The 21,374-nt window shown below is 38.4% G+C and overlaps 4 protein-coding genes across 4 annotated transcripts; 3 read left to right on the top strand and 1 right to left on the bottom strand.

Annotated features, from left to right (window-relative positions):
- The first annotated feature begins 766 nt into the window (after positions 1–766).
- Positions 767–10,788, top strand: cs (citrate synthase). The gene is made up of 11 exons (XM_056732978.1): positions 767–916; positions 5,162–5,209; positions 5,518–5,625; positions 6,246–6,311; positions 6,836–6,967; positions 7,092–7,280; positions 7,366–7,565; positions 7,965–8,094; positions 8,439–8,540; positions 8,638–8,847; positions 8,925–10,788. Exons 1-11 carry the CDS (start codon positions 866–868, stop codon positions 9,093–9,095), a joined length of 1,407 nt encoding a protein of 468 aa, XP_056588956.1. The 5' UTR covers positions 767–865; the 3' UTR covers positions 9,096–10,788.
- Positions 10,789–11,876: 1,088 nt separating this feature from the next.
- coq10a (coenzyme Q10A) lies at positions 11,877–15,226 on the bottom strand. The gene is made up of 5 exons (XM_056732980.1): positions 14,594–15,226; positions 13,989–14,135; positions 12,877–13,069; positions 12,695–12,796; positions 11,877–12,580 (listed from the first exon to the last, which is right to left on the bottom strand). The coding sequence occupies exons 1-5, from the start codon at positions 14,734–14,736 to the stop codon at positions 12,413–12,415; spliced, it is 753 nt and encodes a 250-aa protein (XP_056588958.1). The 5' UTR covers positions 14,737–15,226; the 3' UTR covers positions 11,877–12,412.
- Positions 15,227–15,759: 533 nt separating this feature from the next.
- On the top strand, positions 15,760–19,435 carry si:ch211-148l7.4 (uncharacterized protein LOC563603 homolog). Its single transcript, XM_056732979.1, has 2 exons — positions 15,760–15,914; positions 16,769–19,435. The coding sequence occupies exons 1-2, from the start codon at positions 15,862–15,864 to the stop codon at positions 18,081–18,083; spliced, it is 1,368 nt and encodes a 455-aa protein (XP_056588957.1). The 5' UTR covers positions 15,760–15,861; the 3' UTR covers positions 18,084–19,435.
- A 331-nt stretch (positions 19,436–19,766) lies between these two features.
- Positions 19,767–21,216, top strand: snrpg (small nuclear ribonucleoprotein polypeptide G). Its single transcript, XM_056733524.1, has 4 exons — positions 19,767–19,899; positions 20,120–20,142; positions 20,396–20,520; positions 20,946–21,216. The coding sequence occupies exons 1-4, from the start codon at positions 19,868–19,870 to the stop codon at positions 20,994–20,996; spliced, it is 231 nt and encodes a 76-aa protein (XP_056589502.1). The 5' UTR covers positions 19,767–19,867; the 3' UTR covers positions 20,997–21,216.
- The last annotated feature ends 158 nt before the right edge of the window (positions 21,217–21,374 follow it).

The raw sequence follows: 21,374 nt of genomic DNA, 5'->3' as shown, positions 1-21,374 counted from the left end.
TGTATATTATTTTCATATTATAGTTCAATTCAGGGCGATTTAAATGCCTGTCTAACCGAAATGGGTACTGGCATATAAGGCTTCAGGAGAATCGTTCACTTAAAAATAAAAACATTGACACTATTTCTGTGGAAACAGATATTTTGAGAAATGTGCAGGTTGTTTTGTGCCCACACAATGGAAGTCAATGGGGACCAGTGTTGTTTGGTTAACATTCTTCAAAACGTCTTCTTTTATGTTCTGCAGAAGAAAGAAAAAGCCATACAGGTTTGAAATGACATTATAGTGAATAAATATTAAATCATGTTCATTTTTTTGTAAATAATTATTTAAATTCAAACATTTATTGTGCTCTGTGCAATGTCATTTAACTAAAATACATCCATTACAGGGATAGTTTAACTACGGTATTAATAGTATATTAAATATAATTTCCTAACATTAAAATTAAACTAATTACCAAAGAAATAAAATTAAAAAGAAAAGTCAATTGAATCACCGGGCGAAAATAAACGATTTTCAACCAAAAGTCAAGTCACCGCATCCTGGTTTTAAACAGGCAGTTAAAAAACACCTACGGCAGGACGTCTACGTCTGAATATAGTTTACGCTGCCTTTCAATGCGCCAATCAAACATAAACGCGATGACTGCACTCACCAATAAAAATTCCCCATTCGAGTTTCAGCCAATCAAATTGCGCATTTCCGTTCCGTCCTCACCAGGCCCTATACGATACAAACCGCGCCTACAACAGGGCCTGACTCCCTTTTCAACCTTCACTACGAGCACGGTACCGAGAGGGGCACCTTCAAGCAGGGGTCGATTAAAAACCACTTCTGATATATATACACACATACAGAAATCATGTCCTTCCTCTCTGTCAGCAGAATAGCCCCGAGGCTCCTCAGTTCAAAGGTAGGAAAGTTTTATTTTCGTTACACGGACTGAAGAGACAAGTTGCTCGCCGGTTAGCTTAGCTTAGCATCGTTTATCTGACTGACAGACAGAAAGTCTGGCTTTAAATAAAAAAATAAACATCATACATCATATTTTAAAGCGATTTTGGGAGATGTGGGTGTTATGTTTCTTTGCCTTGTCGTTGAAAACGTTTTTTAAATCAACAGATATGTCACAAAACCTAGTGAGTTGACTGTCCGAACAGTGAGCATTAGCGCGTTTCTTTACGTTTAAACGCGCTTGTTACGTCAAAAAACGTACAAAATACTAGCCAGCACATAAGTTGCTCACTAGATAGGCAAGTTTTTAGTCATAGACACTTAGCAACTCTTTTGTATGGTTAGCTTTAGCTTCGTTGAATGAGAATGATTTAATGTATGAGAATTGTGTCTGTCATTGAGTTGTTTTTTATATGTTCTTGAACTTGTAATAATGCAATTTAATGACTGAGACCAGTTAAACTAGTCTTGATAACAGTAAGCAATAGCATGTATCAGTCGTTACAATCTACCAAAAGAAAGAAATCCAGTTTGACATCTGTGATCTCTGTAAAGGTCAGCTGTAGTTTGACAGATCAGAGATCTGTTGGTGTTTGTTGCTTATTAGACCTTCATCATCATTCATTGTTTTAATAATCAGACAGATCAATTTGCTTTGCCGAGGTTCAGATCCTGTTTAAAAAGATCATGATTAAAAAAAATCGTCCTGCTAATAGTCAAACCTTATACATGCACTATAATATGACAATTAACATTTAAGACATGACACATCCTTTTGGAAGTACACTTGAATATTGTTTCCTGGATGATGCTGAACCCTTTAACAGGAATCAGGAAGAGAGTACTGTATTATGTGATTTCCATAGTTACATGTCCTACAAATATTGTTCTTAAACAAAGTTGCTTTCTTGCGTTAAAATGTGTGTCATGTGGTGTTAACATCTGACTTCAATGTGATAAGGAATCGCAGGCTATTTAAGGGTATCAATGGGGCACCCATGACCCACTTCTTATTGCCACACTGTGAGAATGACTGTAGTATTGTAATTTAGGTTACTGTGCTCTTGTGATCCCTAGTTAACACTTCATTCACATCCCTACATGACCTTTGTACACAATGAAAAATGTCTTACTAGTTTCACGATTGGCATTTTTGAAGTTATGAAATCTGCTGTTTGAGTTCATGCGATACGCATTTTGTACGTCCTTAATTACATTTATCTTCTAGATAATTTGACGCTGTTCAGACTTGGACTGTTGGCACCAGCTTTGGTAAACACTTTAGGGTACTAAGTAGATACACCGAAATGACACTGCAGAGGTGAACATGGAGCTTGGCTTAGAACTTAATGCGGATTGCAAGGCAGTCTGCGTCTCCAATGCTGCATAAATCTTTTTTAATGCAAATAATCTACCCTTCTTGTATTTTGTTAAAGCATTCAGAGCAGCAAGTCAATGTTAGAAAACACCTCGAGCATGCAGACCTGTCTGACACAGCTGTCTACCTGTCATCTGTTTAAAGAGTGTTGAAAAACATGTTTCTCAAGGAGATTTAGAAATTGCGAACAGCTTTTCCATTATGACTTTTCTTAAAAAATATCGAACACAAAGGACTATTTTGTCTCACGTGCCTGCCTAAGAATCCATCTGCATGCTTTTTCTAGTGACCCCTGTTAACACGGTGACCCCTTGTGTCTCAACTACATAGAATAGGAGACCATTTTTGTCACCTTGATGCTCTAGACAAGGTCGTAGAACTTAATGTCGTATGGATTGGAAATGGCTTGCATTCTATGCAATCTATTAGTGGTCGGGTTGAGGTTGGTCAAGAGTTGGAAACCTTATTAGTCCTTAATACATACTTACTACTCAAATTTAGGTTTGGGTTTGGATTAAACAATATCCTAAAACAATAGAACATGAGTATTAAAATGTGGTCTTTTTATCTATTCGTAATCCAGATAGGAATGATACTTTGTGTGACTTTATGGGGAACTATATTACTTTGAAAAGCAATCAGACTGTGGATTTTTACCAGTTTCAACGTTTTTAAAATCCAAAGTAATATGGGAAATCTCCGCAAAAATGATGCTCCCGATGTTCCCTGACCGGAAATCCCTCGACAAGTTTTGAAGTCGTTTAACCGAAAGCGCAGAAGCCAACTCGATGAACTTCGTGAAATGCAATAGAACTTTCGTACAGACAAACCTGTATTATGTGGGTCAATGACGTGTTTTGTGTCCAAATTCATTATTTTCCTAAAAAGAATTTGAATAAATACATGTCATATATCAAATGGATCTACAATATGTCCTTTATAAGAAACCCTTTTCATTTTATTGAAATTCAATAGATTTTTTGAGTTTTGGTGTTTGAAAGACCAAAAATGTCAGGTGGTGCGACCGTCCGAACATACAAACAGAGAACAAAACTGAGAAATAAATGTTAATTTTCTCAATAAAATTCTTAATAAAATATTTTGGCATGATTTTATGTTAAATTTCTTATATATGAGGGGAAAAATACTCAGTGCTAAATACATTAAATGTATATTATTTTAAATTAATATATGGTCGCACCACCTGACATTTTCTTATTTTTCATTGACCCATGTATAAACAACCATTGCTAGACAGGCAGGCAACACAATCTACGTAACAGTTAGATTTAATAATCGACCAAATTTGTGCACTGAAATGTAACGGAATAAAGAAAGTGTTTCGCATATGTACTTCAACCAGTATTTCAAAAATGAAGATTATCGTTAGTATGACAATGCATTTAGCAGTCACGTCACAGGAAAATAAGTGAACGGTGTCCCATTGTGAAGTGAGCCAGGGTGCTTACCAGTGCCCGGACCCGTGTACACGATATACTGATTCACGATCTCTGGAGCAAGGCAGCTGATCGAGACATGGGGATAGTTTATTTTTAACTATTAATTTCACTATGATTTTAATCTTTGACATGGCCTTACTCATTTAATGTTAAAGATATCAGGGTTATCCGAATGTTCTTTACCCTAAATCACAAAAATGGCTAGGGTCACGTAAAAAAAGCCTGTTATGTAATGGCTCTCGTCTACGCGCTCACGAGGGTCAAGCTAACAGGTGCACGTGGCCTCACCTTTGTCACAGATTACACGGTCGTGGGCAAGGAATAAAGGGCAGCCACTTACAGTTCCTTAACAACGATAACGGCTTATCTGTAAATGAACCCATGGTATAGTTTTTATGAGTTTTTCTTAGGGTCTTTTGGCTAGGTCATGTAGCTACTGTATGTTGTAAGGGCACAGTGTCATCTTTATCTAATAGTGTATCTATTTTTATAGATAATGTATTTTATGTACTGGATAGATGTTTATGTGTTAAGAATAAATGTGGCTGCTGATTATGTAAAAAATTTAATTTCCTGCGAAGGATCAATAATGTATATAATAATATAAGAGTGACATGTGCGAGTGTTGGAGCCCCGTCTTGTTTCAGAAGGTGCCAAAACCTGAAATTCATTCCTGCGTAATTCCACTCAGTCTCTCAGATTTATGGTTTCTTCTGTTGAAAAGCAGCCATGATGTATTTTCCGTCCTCATGTTTCATTTAAAAAAAGATAAGAGGCATATGTTTGCAAATTATAACGGCTTGTAGTGATACAACACCAGATTACTTTGGATCAGAAAGGAAGCATTTGTGAAGATTAAGGAACACACAAATAAACTAGATTTGTTACATTTTTGTGACTTTTATTAGTGACTATTGGCAGCACAATTCTTGTCAGTTGTGAAAGGTTGCAATGACAACTTTGCTAGGATGTTAGACGTTGGTCCTAGAGAACCCAGCCCATCCTGTATGGTGTTCTCTTTCCTTGTTATATTATTGGTCATCAAGGGTTCATTATTATTCCAATGTATGGAATGAATTGGGTGTTGTCCGAACGTTGATCCTTTGTTTAAGGGACAAAAAGTTGCTGTCTAGACCTGTTACTCAAAAGCTCATAGAAATGTTGTCATTAACATACTGAAACCTTTGCTTGTAATTCAAACCGAGTGAAAGTGTTGTTTGCATATTGCATGTGTAACTGAAGTCGCCTGCCTTGCAGATGTCAGCAGGCCGCAAACGATCTGCTGTATTATTGTTAGCCCAGGCTATTATAATAATGATAACTTCCTCTGTACAGCATTGTTCATAAGTCTTGTTCTCTTTTCCAGAATGCAGCATGCGTCCTTGTTGCGGCCAGAAATGTCAGCGGATCCACGGTATGTGTCTGCATCTGCTCACATGTCACAAAACCACGTTTACCTTTTATTTACCATTGATGACAGCCAGAAGCAGTCGTTAGATTTTAAATGAATTAAGATGGCGTTTAGATCACAGCCCTGGCTTTGGTTAACATCATATTTTATGACTCGCTTTGCCTGTTTCAGTGTATCATACAGAATTCACATTCAGCCGCCGAAAAGCGCTTTGTGTTTTTATTCAAAGGGAACTGTTAGCTGTGCTCGTGCCATATCCACTGAAGCTGTTGTCTCTGAAACCTGACCATGCTGTTTTTGATCTTTTACAGAATTTGAAAGACGTCCTGGCAGACCTCATTCCCAAAGAACAGAGCAGGATCAAGAGCTTCAGACAGCAACATGGCAAAACCAATATCGGTCAGATCACTGTTGACATGGTGAGCGAAACATCTGTCATCACTATATTACAATCAGTCCAATTAGCAATGACTATTAGTAACACTGTACAGAACAATGTGTATCAATTGCACAGCAGACTTTTCAACGTATATGGACATTACTTTATTTATGTGAGTTATGACATTAGTTCAGTGAGTGTTGCCCAACATGCCTAACCAAGACTCGCAACCCACCACACACACAGCAGTTGTTTTGCTCACTGATTCGACAGCCTGTCTTTTCAAACACCATCAGATTGTGGTGTGTTTTCTGATAGTAGCTTTCCTGTAGCTCAGTGGTAAGAGGATTGCGTTAACAACGCAAGGTTGTGGGTTCGATCCCAGGGGATTGCAAATACCTATGTAAAATGTATAGGATAAAGCAATGTAAGTCGCTTTGGATAAAAGCTTCTGCCAAATGCATAAATGTAGAACACTTCAGTTTCTTTCAGCTGAGTCATTGAGCTTCTGTCTCACTGCCAATAGTACTATACTGCAGATGAAACACACCTGACTTTTATGACACATGATGCAAGAGAAATAAGATGAAGGGATGATTAGAGGTTTAGAAGTGTGTTTGTAGAGGTATGTGAATAATGTTTGTTTCCTGTGTTGAACAGGTTTACGGAGGAATGAGAGGCATGAAGGGTTTAGTGTACGAGACCTCAGTGCTTGACCCTGATGAGGTGAGTACACATCGCGAGCAACCACATGAACACTTTCTGACAGGTACCTCACCCTTTAACAAAGTTGCATAAGATTTTTATATATCACTGCCGTCCTGGGAAACCTAGTATCTCCATATTTGTATTTTTGGCATAAATCATTATTATTGGTCACCATTTATGTTTGCCAAGTGTCTAACCAATGAAAAGTATTAAAGTGTGTTTAATCATGTAAAAAGTACAGTGTTTTTCAACAAAAAAACATGGCCATCATCAAAAACCATAAAATGAATTAATCCTTGTCCACGTAAATGTGAATCTTGATTGTGAAACTGTATCATCGATGATAAAAAAAGCTCTTTATTTGCACAACGGACAACGTTGTTGTCTAAAGCTAAAAATAGAAAAGGGCCTTGGATGACACACAGCACCTTAGATAAATATAATTAGTCAATGGTTATCCAGCTGACCTTTAAGTCTAAATGTTAACTTTATTGAAACAAACGGGCAGATATACTCATTTTGTTTGTTGATGGCATCTTTAGGGCATCCGTTTCCGTGGTTACAGCATTCCAGAATGTCAGGAGCTGTTGCCCAAGGCTCCTGGTGGAGAGGAGCCGCTGCCAGAGGGTCTATTCTGGCTGTTGATCACAGGACAGGTGCCCAACGTGGAGCAGGTGAAGAAAAATCCTCGCAAATATCAATTTTTTCCATGTGGATCATAATATAAATTATCAACCTGCTGCAGTCGTCAGCTTTTACATCTCTTAATTCCTTCGTCTTCGTCATTCGTGTCCTCAGGTGAATTGGTTGTCTAAGGAGTGGGCCAAACGTGCGGCTCTTCCATCTCACGTGGTCACCATGCTGGACAATTTCCCCACCAACCTGCACCCCATGTCCCAGTTCAGCGCCGCCATCACAGCTCTGAACAGCGAGAGCAGTTTCGCTCGGGCTTACTCTGAGGGTGTCAACAAGGCCAAGTACTGGGAGGTAAGTCAGGTTCGGTTTTCAGGGAACGGGAGTGTAGGATTTCATGGTTATTATTACTATGACAAACAATTATGGTTCTGTGCAGTTTGTGTATGAGGATTCCATGGACTTGATCGCTAAGCTTCCCTGCGTGGCGGCTAAGATCTACCGTAACCTGTACCGCGAGGGCAGCAGCATCGGCGCCATCGACTCCAACCTGGACTGGTCACATAACTTCACCAACATGCTGGGCTACACCGATACACAGTTCACAGAACTGATGAGGCTGTACCTCACCATTCACAGGTGTTGATCTCTTTCTCAATGACACATTTGTCATAAACCCTTCTGTCAAGCTTGTGAATAGGTTCTAGACATGGCAGGGTGGAATTTGAACCTCCGTGTGTTTTATGAAGGCTAAAGAATGCTTTGCATTTCCCTTCAGGGGGAAACTACATTTGTGAAGGAATTTAGCTAGCTTCTTTATTTCTTTTACGAAATCCTGCTTGGAAAATCTTGTTATCATTCATTGTGAGTCTGAAGAGCGTAAGCAAATCCTGGAAACTCAATTCAGTGAATCGATATTGCCCTCTATTGGTTTAGTTATGAATACAAACAGAACACAACAAGGCAGTCTAATCTAGTTTTGGTCAGTATCTTCTGTCTTTAAGATGTGTAACATGCATATATTTATTTTCTGTCCAGTGACCATGAGGGTGGAAACGTCAGCGCACACACCAGCCATCTGGTAGGCAGCGCTCTGTCCGACCCCTACCTCTCCTTCAGTGCTGCGATGAACGGCCTGGCAGGACCTCTGCACGGACTGGCCAATCAGGTTTGAGACACTAAAATTTAACTATAGGTCACCTAAATAATATATATATTTTTTCTTAAATATACGTCTGAATGTGTTTATAAATACAAAATTAATATTCGTTCAACATCCCTAGCGTGATAAATAATATTAAATGCATTATCTTGATCTTGTCTTTCACATCAATCTTAAATTTCAACAAAATTCAATATTACTGATATTCTGTTTTGTTATGTTATATCTTTAACAGAATTATCGAACATTGGATATTTTCTAGATACGTTGCCTAGCCCTAATTTTTTATCATATAAATATTTGAAATTCTGTTTTTCTTTTAATCATGATGTTCCACGTCTGTCCTGCAGGAGGTGCTGGTATGGCTCACAGCCCTGCAGAAGGAGCTTGGCGGTGAGGTTTCTGATGAAAAGATGAGGGATTACATTTGGAACACACTTAAATCAGGCAGAGTAAGTGATCTTACACTTCTCAACAGTCAAACTACAAAATTCAAACGGACTAAACTCTGACGGCTCGTTGTCTCTAATCTACCGTGTCATTACTCAGGTGGTGCCAGGTTATGGCCACGCTGTGCTGAGAAAGACAGATCCTCGCTACACCTGCCAGCGCGAGTTTGCCCTTAAGCAACTTCCCAACGACCCAATGTTCAAGCTGGTCGCTCAGCTCTACAAGATCGTACCCAATGTGCTGTTGGAGCAGGGCAAAGCCAAGAACCCCTGGCCAAATGTAGACGCTCACAGCGGAGTCTTGCTGCAGGTAACCAGATATGAAGTGGTGTAGAAACAGATTCATTCTATATTAGCATCATTTCTTAAACGCGTCCTGTTTTTCAGTATTACGGCATGACTGAGATGAACTACTACACTGTGCTGTTCGGCGTGTCCCGGGCCCTGGGTGTCTTGGCTCAGCTGGTGTGGAGCAGAGCACTCGGCTTCCCTCTGGAGCGTCCCAAGTCCATGAGCACAGACGGACTCATCGGTCTGGTTGGGACCAAGTCAGGCTAGAGAGGGAGAGACCGTGCCAGCGGAGTGGGAAAAGGAAGGGGAGGAGCTTAAACTATAGTAGAAACAAGCCTACGGGCTAAGGGATTTAAAGAGACAGTACACTTTTAAATGTCATCTTAAAAGGGCCTTTGTTATTAATTGCATCAGGATAATATTCTTTCTTGCCCGACAACTCACACACTAGCTTCTTTTTCACTCTCGCACTTGACGATTTTTCAGGTCTTATGAACAATTCTTCCTTCAGTGTACAGGTTTGAAGGCTTGCAAGAATACAGCTGAGAAATCAAATCTATGTATCTGTTATTCAATAGAAGAGTTGGCGCTTCACTTAGTATGTAAATAAACCCCTTATTAGAACAAACAGATGCTTTATCCCAAGCAGTCATACAAACTCGGTTTTAGTCTTGATATATTTATTTTCCTGAAATCAGATGTTCACGCGAGCCTTGACAAAAGTCCTGCTCCGAGCCTGTCAGAAAACTCTATGCAATTCGACAGCGCGTCCCTCTAGATAACATCAACATGTCTCTCCTCATATGAGCACTCCATTATGGCAAACAGGTCCTCTCTCAATCGAATTGATTCTGTGACTTCAGTTCAATTTGAGAAGCTTGTACATTTGTTGAAAAGGGTACTGCCCCTTTAAGTTATCTCTCATATTGCTGTCTGACTTCAACCCATCATCTTCGTCTTCTTGCGGTTGTTGTGTGTCGACACACTTGTTTTGGTGCACCCTCTCATTTGAAATATCGGTCTGTTCCGTTACATTAAGGCTAAAGAACATATTAGTTAGACACACAGGTACTAATGGCTGGCACTAATAGCTTTACTGTTCAAGTTGAATCTGTAGAACTTGGATCGGAGTTATTTACACAAGTAATTGTAGTTGTAGGCGATTTGTGTATCAACTTGAGAGCAAGCTGAACAATCTTAAGTCAATGTCCTGTCCGTGCTTATTCCGTTAATGTTCATTGAGCGTTTTTAAAAACCTCTACTTAAAACCCTTAATAATTGGAAAGACATTTTCTTTTAGCTGTTTGGAGTTCTTTTTACTTTGGGTGTTTTGTACAACCATGTTTTGTGTAAAGCGTCAATCATCTTGTGCAGGTATACATAATTTGTGGTTTTATTTATTCATGTAAATAGTGCTTGAATGTATGAACTGTTTAAACGGATCAAAACTGATTTCCAACAAGCATAACCAACTTTAATCACACACCTCAACCTTTATTCTAAATAAAGCTATACCTTTAAATGAAAACAGGGCAATATCTTTTAAATGAAGTTGAATGATCTGACCTTGGGTTTTCATGCTTGCTCTCAGGGGTGTTTTATTTTTTTTGAAATCCGAAAGCTCTTGTTGCCTCCATAAGCACTCCATTAGCTAACAATGGCACCCGTGTCACAGGTCATAACAAAATATACTTGTCCAGTTGGCCACGCCCTTTCCAGTATGTCGGTTATCTTCATGGTGTGTGTGCATGTTTTGTGTCACGTGAGGATCTTTAAAATAATGAACAATATGAATATGAAGATGATTGGTTAAAGTCAGATGTAACCAGGGAAATGGGAGGGGAATGAGATATTGGGCTTAAATCAGTAAATTGACTTGGGAGAAGAAGCTTAAGTGAACAAAGAAAAAAATCGGGAAAACTTGACAAAAAAGTAAAACCAATAAATGTTTTTAACAAAATTTTCTTGCGTCCTTTGTATTTCTACATAGCATGAGCAATTGAAGAAATGTTTCAATAGGATTGCAACATACAGACTTCTTTCTGGAACCAGAACACAAACTTGAAAACTATGTGCATGTGAACATTATGAATTGAAGTGGTCGGGGGGTGAATAATCCAAATGTATTTTATTGTTCTTTAACTGAACATGGGTAAACTGATTCAGTTTTAAAGGCTGTTAACCAGTAAAATTGTATCACCAAAGGAAAAAGAGTTTAAGAAGCTCTACCAAAGTTCCTCTGACTGTTATAAATACATGACCTAGATACCACAACCTTGCTCCGATTTCTTCAATCTCCATCACTAGTTTTACTTTGTGTTGTTTGTTCTGATATTGCGTGGAAACTATGAAAATGAAATCGATGCATGTCCACAGAATCACAAAATCAGATATCAGCAGTTCAAGTAAAACAGACACTTCATTTGAAAAACATTTATAGATTTTCAAATAAAAAAAGAAAAGCTTCCATGATAATTTAACACTGGCCTGTGAACAGAGATGTTATAGATACCTGACACATAACATGCAATGAAATTGTGCCAAAAAAAAGTGCTTTTCCCAAGCATTGGTCACCTCTTTGGTTCTCATTCACAACAGGCAAGCTTGAAATGTTATTACAGATCTAATGTTGAAATGGTTCCTGTGGAAGACTCCTAGACAGATGTGTTTACAGCACAAATAAATAATCATCTATAATCAGAACGTTCAACTAAATGTCAATTAGAAATGCCATGAAAATGAGATCAGTCATTGAAAAGTAGATAAAAATGAAATTTTATAAAAGAAACGTCTAACACAAAAGTTGCTTGTGTCCGATGTTTCTCCAACTAGTGCCTTTTTTAGAAATCTGATGACATGAATGCGATGGCAATAACCAGACATAACAGAAATGGCTCTTTCTACACAAACAGGCACGATCTGTGATTACAGGAGTCAGCAAGCTTAATATTATTTGTCATAATTTCTCTTAAGCCCTGAGTTTGCATGTATTCAAGTAAGCAATAGCATGCAATATAACTCTACAGTATACTTTCATTAGAACGCAAGCGATAAAGATTGCTGTGGGGGGAAATTTGATGACGCCAACTAACAGCATTTCACATTTATATTTACAGTAGTGTTTGTAGTCACAAACCTTTGAGTTGCATGTTATAAATTCAGTGCAGCAGTAGTCAAATAGCTGAAATGAAATTCAACAATAAATTGAACAAATATGACCCCAATGAACCCACAGCAGGACAAAAACGAGTAAGCAGTATGTTACTATAATGAAACACAATATATATTATTTCTGTATAGACAGTTTTATCACTTTTTTACAGTTGGACACTGTACCTGTCTCGAGAAATATTGTAAAATAAAAAAATACTTGACAGAGGAATACTTGAGGTAACAAAGACAAACGTGTCCAAAGTCTCTCCTTCATTTGTGTGGTTAAGGGGTAACACTGCAGATGCGCTGAAATATCATTTTAAAAATAAAATATACACTAGTGAACCGGACAGGTGTTGTTTGTGATACTAGTCTACAGATTAAGCTCTATAATTGCGAGTTTCAGTTGAGTCCATGTGTGATGGTGAACCTCACGTCTGATGGATCTCGTGAAACATCAGCTCTCTGGGTATTCTCGTTTCAGGTCCGTACAGTTTGCACGCTCTCCGCTCAAACGCGGCCACCATCTGCTTCACCACCTCATCGAAAAACACAGTTGATAACTGCGAGTGTATCAAGGAACGGAACTCGAATGAGATCTTTGAAGACGTCAGTGGCAAACATGAGGAAGAGAGATGAGCAGAGATAACAGACACAATCAGTTTATTGATCCTAAAGCGCTGCTGAAGAAATGCTTTGTAAACTGCACTTACGGAGAAGTCCACCGTGCATGTGCGAGGATAACCAGGAATACCGGGACTGAACCGCCATATTGTCTCCAAGTGATTGAAAAGCTTTCCGTCAGAACACACGGCCTGATGTGGGAAAACAAAATAATGTCAAGGGTTCCATTACAAAGTAACGTGAATTGTTACATATATGGCTTTAAACTTACTTTAACAAGATGTGGACGCACATGGCTTATCATAGACGTGTATCGCTCAACAACCGGAGGGAAGCCCACTTCCAGCTGGGCTTTGGCATGACCGGCCCTCTTCATTATTATTTGGGACTTTTTGCACCACGGTACAAAGTGTTTGTACTCATCCACATTGGCTACCACATCATACATCTCCTGCATCGAATGCCTAAGACCAAAGAACAGGAATGATGCACATTTCAGCATAAAGCACAATAAGCTATAAAATACACTTGCAAATATATAACAAATATAAATACAAGCTATATTGTACGTTGAGCTATGTAATGCAGATGTTGTAATGCACTAAGAAAAAACAGAGTATAGAAAGAGCAATGTGAAGTAGAACTGCACTTAATTTTCAAATACATGTTATTTAAGATGCATAACAATTTTGGATGAATGTTGAATTGGGATACAAACTGAAGCTCAGCTTTGAGAATTTGTTTTTGTAATAAATTAGCCTAGAAGAATGACTATAAAATATTACTAAAAGAGAAGATCAACAAATATTAATATGCTTTATTTTCTGTGAGATTTTTGTTTTCTTGTGTCTTTTTTGTATATTCAACCAAAACCCGTATTCCCGTATGTGCAAATATTTTTTCCAACAATTAAATTAAAAGTTTTTCTGTCCCCAGACTTCCCTTTTACACGCTACCGGATTTTGCAAAATAAAGCAATGCCCGTTACAAAATTGTGTCTCTCTTTTATTTATTCATTTGACAGTATGTCCCAGTCTTTTTCTTACCATTTTATTTTATTGTACTTCATTTTTATTACAACTGCTATGTATTCGTTTCTCATATTGCCTTTCTACGGGTCTTGTTTTTATGTTCTTCTGTACCCGATTTGTAACCTCTTACACTCTGTCTTTAATGGGGGATGAACGCAAACATTTGTTCTGCTATAAAGATAAAGAAGAGGGTACTGTTCAGGATCTGGGCCTGGAGGCTTTTGTGATTTTAAGATAGCCTAGAATTACACAGGCTGCACCAGAAAGAGCCGTAGAGATGAAGAGCGGTCGGACTTGTTATGCTCTCGGACAAACAGAAAACACACACAAGATGTGTCAGAACTATACTTACCCTAGTATTCTCCTCTCTGAATACTCCTTTCTCTTATTGGTGAGGCTGATAAATGATCTTCTGTGATGAGAGGGAGTCTGATCCACTTTAGACAGACAGAGAACTCGAGGAGAACGTGTCATTAGAATCCCACAGGAGGACAAATGTCTATCATACGGCACAGGACAAATAACCAAAATACAAAATTGTGTCAGGAGAGATGTTTGGAAAATCTTCATGTTGCCAGATACAACAACAGTCTTGGATATCGATAAGATAAACACTGTATTAAACTAAATGTTTTAATGATATTAAATCATTTTTCATTTATGACAGTTGTAGCCAATACTAGTGATGTCACGTATATGAATTAAAATATGTCTAATCAAAATAATGTAATTGACATATTTATATTAAAACGGTGGTATTGCACAAACGAATACACCTCATATACCCACTTTGATGGATGATGTACGTTTTGTGGGTCAATGGTTACCATAGTACATGTCAAACTAATCATTTTACACCTTACACAGACACACATACAAGCCTGTGCGAAGTGGAAAGCACCACACATCATTGTGTTGGTTTATTTGTTAATGAATAAGATGTAAATGCGCTGTTACCGGATGGACCACCGCTGGATTCTCTCTCTCTGTTTAAACGGGCTGCCGCCGGGGCGACACGGTCCGCCGGTCGCTATTTCCAGAAATTCGCTGAACGTTCGCACACCCATCGGGATCCGCCGGGCTCCTCCTGACACTGCCATCAATGTATATATATGTCCCTAATGAATGTATATATCTGTCCCCAATGAATGTATATATCTGTCCCCAATGAATGTGGGTAAAACGGCTCGACTAGCCTCGAACAATCACAATAATAAACCGGCGAGGACGGTCATTTCCCGCGAGGGGTTCACGAACAGATGCCAGCTGTATATGCACATTCAGCACCGCAAACGTCAAATCTCTTCTCGTTTCTCTTGCGATGTCTTTTAAATCTATCGAGGTTAAACCGGTGAAGCTCAGATAAGCTGCCGGTGTGTGTCAGTGCGGGACACCGCTGAACTCTGCCTACGCACGGGCAGGTGCAGCTGCCGCCAACTGGACCGGAGGAGGACACACATGACATAACATTTACAAATAGTATAATTGAACGATATAATGTGGTCTTAATAGGCATAGCCGGCAGATCTGTGTGAGTAAAGAGCCATGACAGTGATGTACAGAGATTATTATAATAGATAATACTGATGTAATGTCTCCCCCTAATAACTAGGAGGCGATAATCAGTTACATGGAAGACGTCATCTGTGTTTTCATAATAAAAGTCCTACACGACTGCTGGTCTTAATACTTTATTTCACGTTTTTTAGAAGCTCACATAATGCATAAACATATTTATACATTTTTTGAATAATAGATATTTTATAATAGATAATACTGATGTAATGTCTCCACCTACTAACTAGGAGGCGATAATCAGTTCTTTAACGTTACATGGAAGACGTCATCTGTGTTTTCGTAATAAAAGTCGTACACGACTGCTGGTCTTATTACTTTATTTCACCCTTTTTAAAAGCTCACATAATGCATAAACATATATATATATTTTTTAATAATACATATATTTATTAAATTTGACGTGTAAAAGTGTATGAGCGTTTTTACTTCAATCCGGACTTCAGATGTCTATTTTTACACGAGGCAAGAAAATCATCCTCACCGAACACGTGACACGGATTGCCGTGGGGGGATGCTGGGATTTGTAGTTTTCAGACCACCTGTCCCGAACTAAGTTTAGTAGGAGCGCATGTGACTGAAAGTCTTCCGCGTCTTGCTTTACAATTTAATGCAGTTTCGCGTCCATGCATCCTTAAACGTTGGCGGTAATGTCCACATCAACTGGCGAGAAACAAGAATGCGATACAAAGACCTCGTGTGGGTGAGTTTGCATATCAGTAACATAACACATCAGCTAAATCTTCCGGTGTCAGTGTTTGTAGTTCTGTGTGTGTGGACATTATAGAAGATCTTGCCCGTACGTTCCATTGCCTCAATTTCTTAATATATCTTAATACATATGTTTAGTGTTTTAAACAATTGCTAAGATTGCAATAATTCTTGCAATGCAGTTTAAATACTTTTTTGGTGGAAGAAGGGGGGGAGCAGCGGGGGGTGCAAAGTATTTTATAAAATGAATATATGATGAAATGGTTCCAAAATGAGATAACTACGTTTTAAAAACAAACAAAAATCATGTGTTTATTGTGCATTCCAATTCAAATCATCAAACTCGGTTGGTTTGTTTTGATTTAAGCCACAATAACTAAAAAATTCAACTAAATAACACAAAAAACACCAAAAAAAACATGACAACATAATTAAAATCATGATATTTGAACAGTTATCTCATTTTGGAACCAAACTTTTCATATAATTCATGTATTATATTATGTTTTATACATTTGATAGTGTCCGAATAAATTTCGGATTCTTAACTTAAATTCCTTATTTCTTAGCTTTGGTTAACTTACAAAGACAGCTCACACAAAATTGTTCGATCTCGTCTATGGAACAGATCATGTATTTTTCTTTTTTATTTCCACAAAAAGAATTAGATCATGCAAAATGATAATCTAAAAATTACTCTTGTACAAATGTGTTACAAAGAAGTTTCCCCCTTTTTTCTAGATGAAATGTGGAAAATATAATGCAAGATGAGGTGACTAACACCTAAACATTGGAATAATTTCGATTGATTTATTTCTTTGTTTGTTTCTTTTTTGGTCTTTCTAGTGGGATTATTATGGATTCGTTGCCTTTCAAGCGGTATGAAACACAAGATGACCAGTTGTTTGCTCAGCCTAGGCCTGTAGCAAGCAGCTTATCCAGACTGGCTGAACTGATCAGTCACTTTCAGTACAAACCCAAACAGCAACAGCCTTCCTCCTCCATCTGCAAAGACTGCGGCCAGACGTTCCCTAACCTGGACAGTCTGGTGGCTCACCAGGAAAGCGAGCACTCCCTGCAAAAGCTCCACTGCTGTCAGCGATGTGGCCAAAAGTTTGCTTTGCTCTCCAGTTTACAGCTACACAACTGCCCTGATTCGTCTTCCACATGCCAGGCGTGCAGGGGCGAACCTCAATGGGGATGTCCTTGCCCTGCCTGCGGCGCTGAACCTCTAAGTGCCTTTTTCTCCAAAGAGCCTATTTTTGATAATGACAACAGCCCTTATGTGTGTGCCCCGTGTGGACTAGCCTTCAGCCTCAAGCAGGAGTTGCTGTACCACCAGCAGGCTGGAGAATGTCAGCCCGCTCCCCTCAACCCATCCTCTCCAGCGGCTAGACCGACCGCCTCCTACACCTCCTCGCCTCCGTCTCCCACCTGTACCAGGGTTTCTCCTTCCTCATGCACTTTGTGTCCCCGAACGTTCCGCTCGGCTGCGGGACTCGCCAGCCACACGCGGAATTTTCACAAGACGACGTTTCAGTGCCGTTCCTGTGACAAGGTTTTCCCCCTGACGTCCTTGCTTTACCGGCATAGGGAGGAGGAACATCGACGCGAGAAAATTATCGCGAAACCGCAGAGAAACTCCAGGCGAGAAACCACCAGGCGAAGGCAGAGGGGCGAGACGTATCCCTGCCTTCACTGCGGAAAAGTCTTCCTGCACCATTTGACACGCAGGGCGCATTTCAAGCACTACAGTGCTCACCACGAGGCCCACCTCGCCCTCAGCAGCAAAACCCCCAAACCTGGGTTGAAGCCGAAGGCAGTTAATGGGTCCAAGTTACTCAAGGAGGTTAAACGAAAGAGAGGCAGGCCCAGGAAAATTGAGCCGGCTTTGACGGAAGAAGAGGTCGAAACAGGAGATCGGTCCCAAGCTGTGCTGAAAGCCCATGAGAAGGTTCCTCAACCAGCAGACACGTGTAGGTGCTGTAGTGTGTGTACAGATGGGATAACGCTCTCTGAGATACCAGAAGTTTGTGATAAGAATGTCTATCACTGTGTGCCCTGTGCGGAGGCTTTCATGGCCCTAGAGACCTTCTTAGAGCACTGCCAGAAGCATCTGATTCGTGAACGTGAGGAAGATGAAGATCTCCTCAGCGATTGATAAAAGGTCCATCTACTGCACATTATACTTTGATATACTGTGATGTCCTTCCTTATGTGGCCGGACCTACAGATTTGTCCTGGGCTTCCTGAATAACAGCTCTGTCAATACATGTCATATGCAAAAACACTTCACCCAAGTGCCAGAGAAATCGATGATTTCTACAAAAATAGTCCATAATAGCCAGTTGATTTTTTTCTGATACGGGTACCTGGTTATGCCACTTTTACTTGCCACGTGATCAGGATTAATGTTTATCATAATAATGTTGTCTATTGTATTACTGTGAAGACATTTTCTTTCAGACACATTCTTTTGTCAAACAATGTCAGTTTTTTTACTAAAACCTGAAACCAGGAAAATGATTTATTGCAAGTTGGATTGCATATCTCTGGTTCTGTACATGGCTACTGATATATTGTTTATTAAACTACGCTTGTTTCAATAATTTGTGTAATTTCTCATTGTCAGATGATTCCATGCGGTGTTTGCATTCCATTCGTCATGTTATGCATACACTCGTAACACATTCTGTGATTTAAGTGTAAACAATTTATGCACGTGTTTTCTACATAAATATATATTTCAGCCTGCAAGACCAAATATTACAGATATTATTCCGATTTAGCGTCTTTTGTGGTTTTGATATTTTTGTGATTTTATCATTTAGAAAATTAGATTTAACCTCTGATATCCTGATATGACTTGTTTGAAATATAAATGACTCCGTATACTGCTGAAATATTGGAATGTGTGCTGTTAAAAGAATCTGTCACAAAGGACAAATACGTAATAATTTCTGCTACGATTGTATATTTTTTATTTGCTCAACCAAATAACTTGTCACTAAGTTTGTATGTAACGCTTCTGCTGTACTAACATTTAACCAGCAGCAAATAGACTTCAGGATCCAACGTTTGTCAAAATATGTAATTGCACTAATCTTTTTTGGAGTAAACATTGGGCTGGATTCACATAACTGTTCTTGAGACAAAATGTAAGATTGTTCTTAAAATAAATCATAGGCAGCTTGTAAGAATTTTCCTTATTAAGAAGTTCTCAAATACTTTCTTTAGAACATCTTCATTTTTTGCACAAGAATGAATTGACATAGAATATGCTTTGTAAGTCAATCTTGAGTCAAAGTCTTAAAATTAAGAACTGCCATTTTTTCGGGAATACAAAACATTCCTAACTTTTTTATCAAATTACAGTTTAAGAAAAAATGTGTAATAAGAATTTTCTTCTTAAGAAACTTGTGTGAATTGCCCCGTTGTCTTTTAACACTGTACTTCATGGCTTATATTATGTGTTTGCCTGCAGCTACCTCCTGTGTGTTATTTCTTGTCATATGTAGCTCGTGTTACTTACACGTTTGTGCATAAATACTGTTTTTAAATAAATGTGGTCAAGGTCATGTTGGTGTCTGTAGATGGTGTTTTTTTTTAATAATAAAACATAAAAGTATCAACTGGGCTTTATTCCATAAACATTCAACAGCCTCTTTCTCCTTTTTATATGTACTCCGTATTCTTATGACATCGACTTTATTTAATTTATTGTAATATTTCTAATAATAGATTACTATCCGCATGAACTCGATTACTTAACGTGGTTGAAGTTCATACTTCAATACAGCAGGGGGCGATGTTGCGTTTCGTGACGACAAAATAAACCCGCGACTTACGCCACTTCCTGTTCTTTACGCACTCTTCTCATACATTGTTTGAAACGTGTTTCGGACGTTTTTGTTCTACAAAATCTTTCGATCCAACTAAATAAACATGAGCAAAGCACATCCACCCGAGCTGAAAAAGTAAGTATTTTCAAACGTTTGGTATAATACCTTTAGAAAAGTGCTTTATTTGAACATTAGAAGTAATTTATTGCTGTGGCCGGTGAAAGTGTAAGCTTATCTGCTGTATATTTCTTATTTGTTGCGTAGGAACTGTTAAGATATAATTACAACACGGTTACGTTTATAGTGAAACTTCACAAGTCAATACACAATATAATGTTTCATTCTTGCGTTTTAGGTTTATGGACAAGAAGCTTTCACGTAAGTATAATGCACTAATCTTATTATAAGACTATTTGTATTTTAATTTCCAATAAGTTATTCCATATCCTTTAACTGCATGTTATTGCATGATGTTAATTACATGGATTTAAGAACAACTGTACTGTTCGGTGTAGTAATGTTGAATTAGACCTTTAAAATATTTGTCCAGGTAACTGTGTATAATAGACTGTTTTGTCCATCTTCAATAACTCGAGCAAGATTTTAATTGTGTTTTTATGTTTGTTTTTAGTGAAGCTAAACGGTGGTCGTCATGTTCAGGGCATCTTGCGAGGGTTTGACCCCTTCATGAATCTGGTAGTGGATGATTCTATTGAAATGGCTCCTGGAGGACAGATGAACACCATTGGCATGGTGGTCAGTATAACAACAGACTGTTACCAAACACAAACCCAATGTCTTGTTCCCGAGACACAATTCTCATACCATGCCCGGTGTTACATGACTATGAGCTGTTATATATTGCATTATATTATACTTTATTAACTGTTGTTATAGACAAAATAATCGCATACATTTTTTGCCATGAATGGATTATTTAATTTGTTTAGTGCATTAAGGTAACCAGTAAATTGAATGAAGTAATTCAAATTATTTTGTTGGGTTTTGGTTAATAACAAAGCCAGACCTTCATACAACGGCCCGTGGGCTTGACGTCTTAGACTAGGTTTTAGTTAATCTTGTTGCAGTTTTTTACTATGTGAAAGGCGTGTTCATTTTAACAGACCTGTGTGCAATGTCTTGTTTGAGTGTCTGAATTGTGTTCCGTTTTGTTTTTTCAGGTGATCCGAGGAAACAGTATAATCATGTTGGAGGCTCTAGAACGAGTGTGAAGAGAGAGAACTTTCTTTTCCTGATTTTTTTTTTTGTCTCCAGCCAGCAAATTTTTCTAGATTTCCACGACGTCTTTTTACAAAAAGAGTGGATATTAACGCAACATCCATTTTTGTGTTTAATACTTGCCTGTTTTGTTTGTTTTTATATATTTTCCTATGTCTCTAGAATGTTGTGCACAAATCATAATTTTTTGTGAATAAAGTGACAGTAATGTGATGATTTTAATGTGTTTTTCTTCCTTCACGTGGCTTTGTTTTAAGAAGCTGTTAACATTCACTTACAGAAACTCTGTGATTGACAATTTAATGACAATTGCCGGGGGTAAAGCCTGACATAGAATCTTGACAGATTTTTGTGATGATATATTATTCAAA

This window comes from Triplophysa dalaica, chromosome 20 (genome assembly GCF_015846415.1).
Source record: "Triplophysa dalaica isolate WHDGS20190420 chromosome 20, ASM1584641v1, whole genome shotgun sequence".
Lineage (NCBI taxonomy): Eukaryota > Metazoa > Chordata > Actinopteri > Cypriniformes > Nemacheilidae > Triplophysa > Triplophysa dalaica.
The sequence above is the reverse complement of the archived record's forward strand: the minus strand, read 5'-3'. Positions and strand labels throughout refer to the sequence as shown.

Bases quoted from the DNA above. Each gene is read 5' to 3' on its own strand.
- snrpg (XM_056733524.1), top strand. From the start codon at position 19,868: ATGAGCAAAGCACATCCACCCGAGCTGAAAAA. The intron at 19,900-20,119 runs GTAAGTATTTTC...CTTGCGTTTTAG, and splicing joins CATCCACCCGAGCTGAAAAA to GTTTATGGACAAGAAGCTTT. The intron at 20,521-20,945 runs GTCAGTATAACA...TTGTTTTTTCAG, and splicing joins TGAACACCATTGGCATGGTG to GTGATCCGAGGAAACAGTAT.
- coq10a (XM_056732980.1), bottom strand. From the start codon at position 14,736: ATGGCAGTGTCAGGAGGAGCCCGGCGGATCCCGATGGGTGTGCGAACG. The intron at 12,797-12,876 runs GTAAGTTTAAAG...TTCCCACATCAG, and splicing joins TGCGTCCACATCTTGTTAAA to GCCGTGTGTTCTGACGGAAA. The intron at 12,581-12,694 runs GTAAGTGCAGTT...ACGTCTTCAAAG, and splicing joins CATGCACGGTGGACTTCTCC to ATCTCATTCGAGTTCCGTTC.
- cs (XM_056732978.1), top strand. From the start codon at position 866: ATGTCCTTCCTCTCTGTCAGCAGAATAGCCCCGAGGCTCCTCAGTTCA. The intron at 917-5,161 runs GTAGGAAAGTTT...TCTCTTTTCCAG, and splicing joins CGAGGCTCCTCAGTTCAAAG to AATGCAGCATGCGTCCTTGT. The intron at 8,541-8,637 runs GTAAGTGATCTT...GTCATTACTCAG, and splicing joins ACACACTTAAATCAGGCAGA to GTGGTGCCAGGTTATGGCCA.
- si:ch211-148l7.4 (XM_056732979.1), top strand. From the start codon at position 15,862: ATGTCCACATCAACTGGCGAGAAACAAGAATGCGATACAAAGACCTCG. The intron at 15,915-16,768 runs GTGAGTTTGCAT...TGGTCTTTCTAG, and splicing joins GATACAAAGACCTCGTGTGG to TGGGATTATTATGGATTCGT.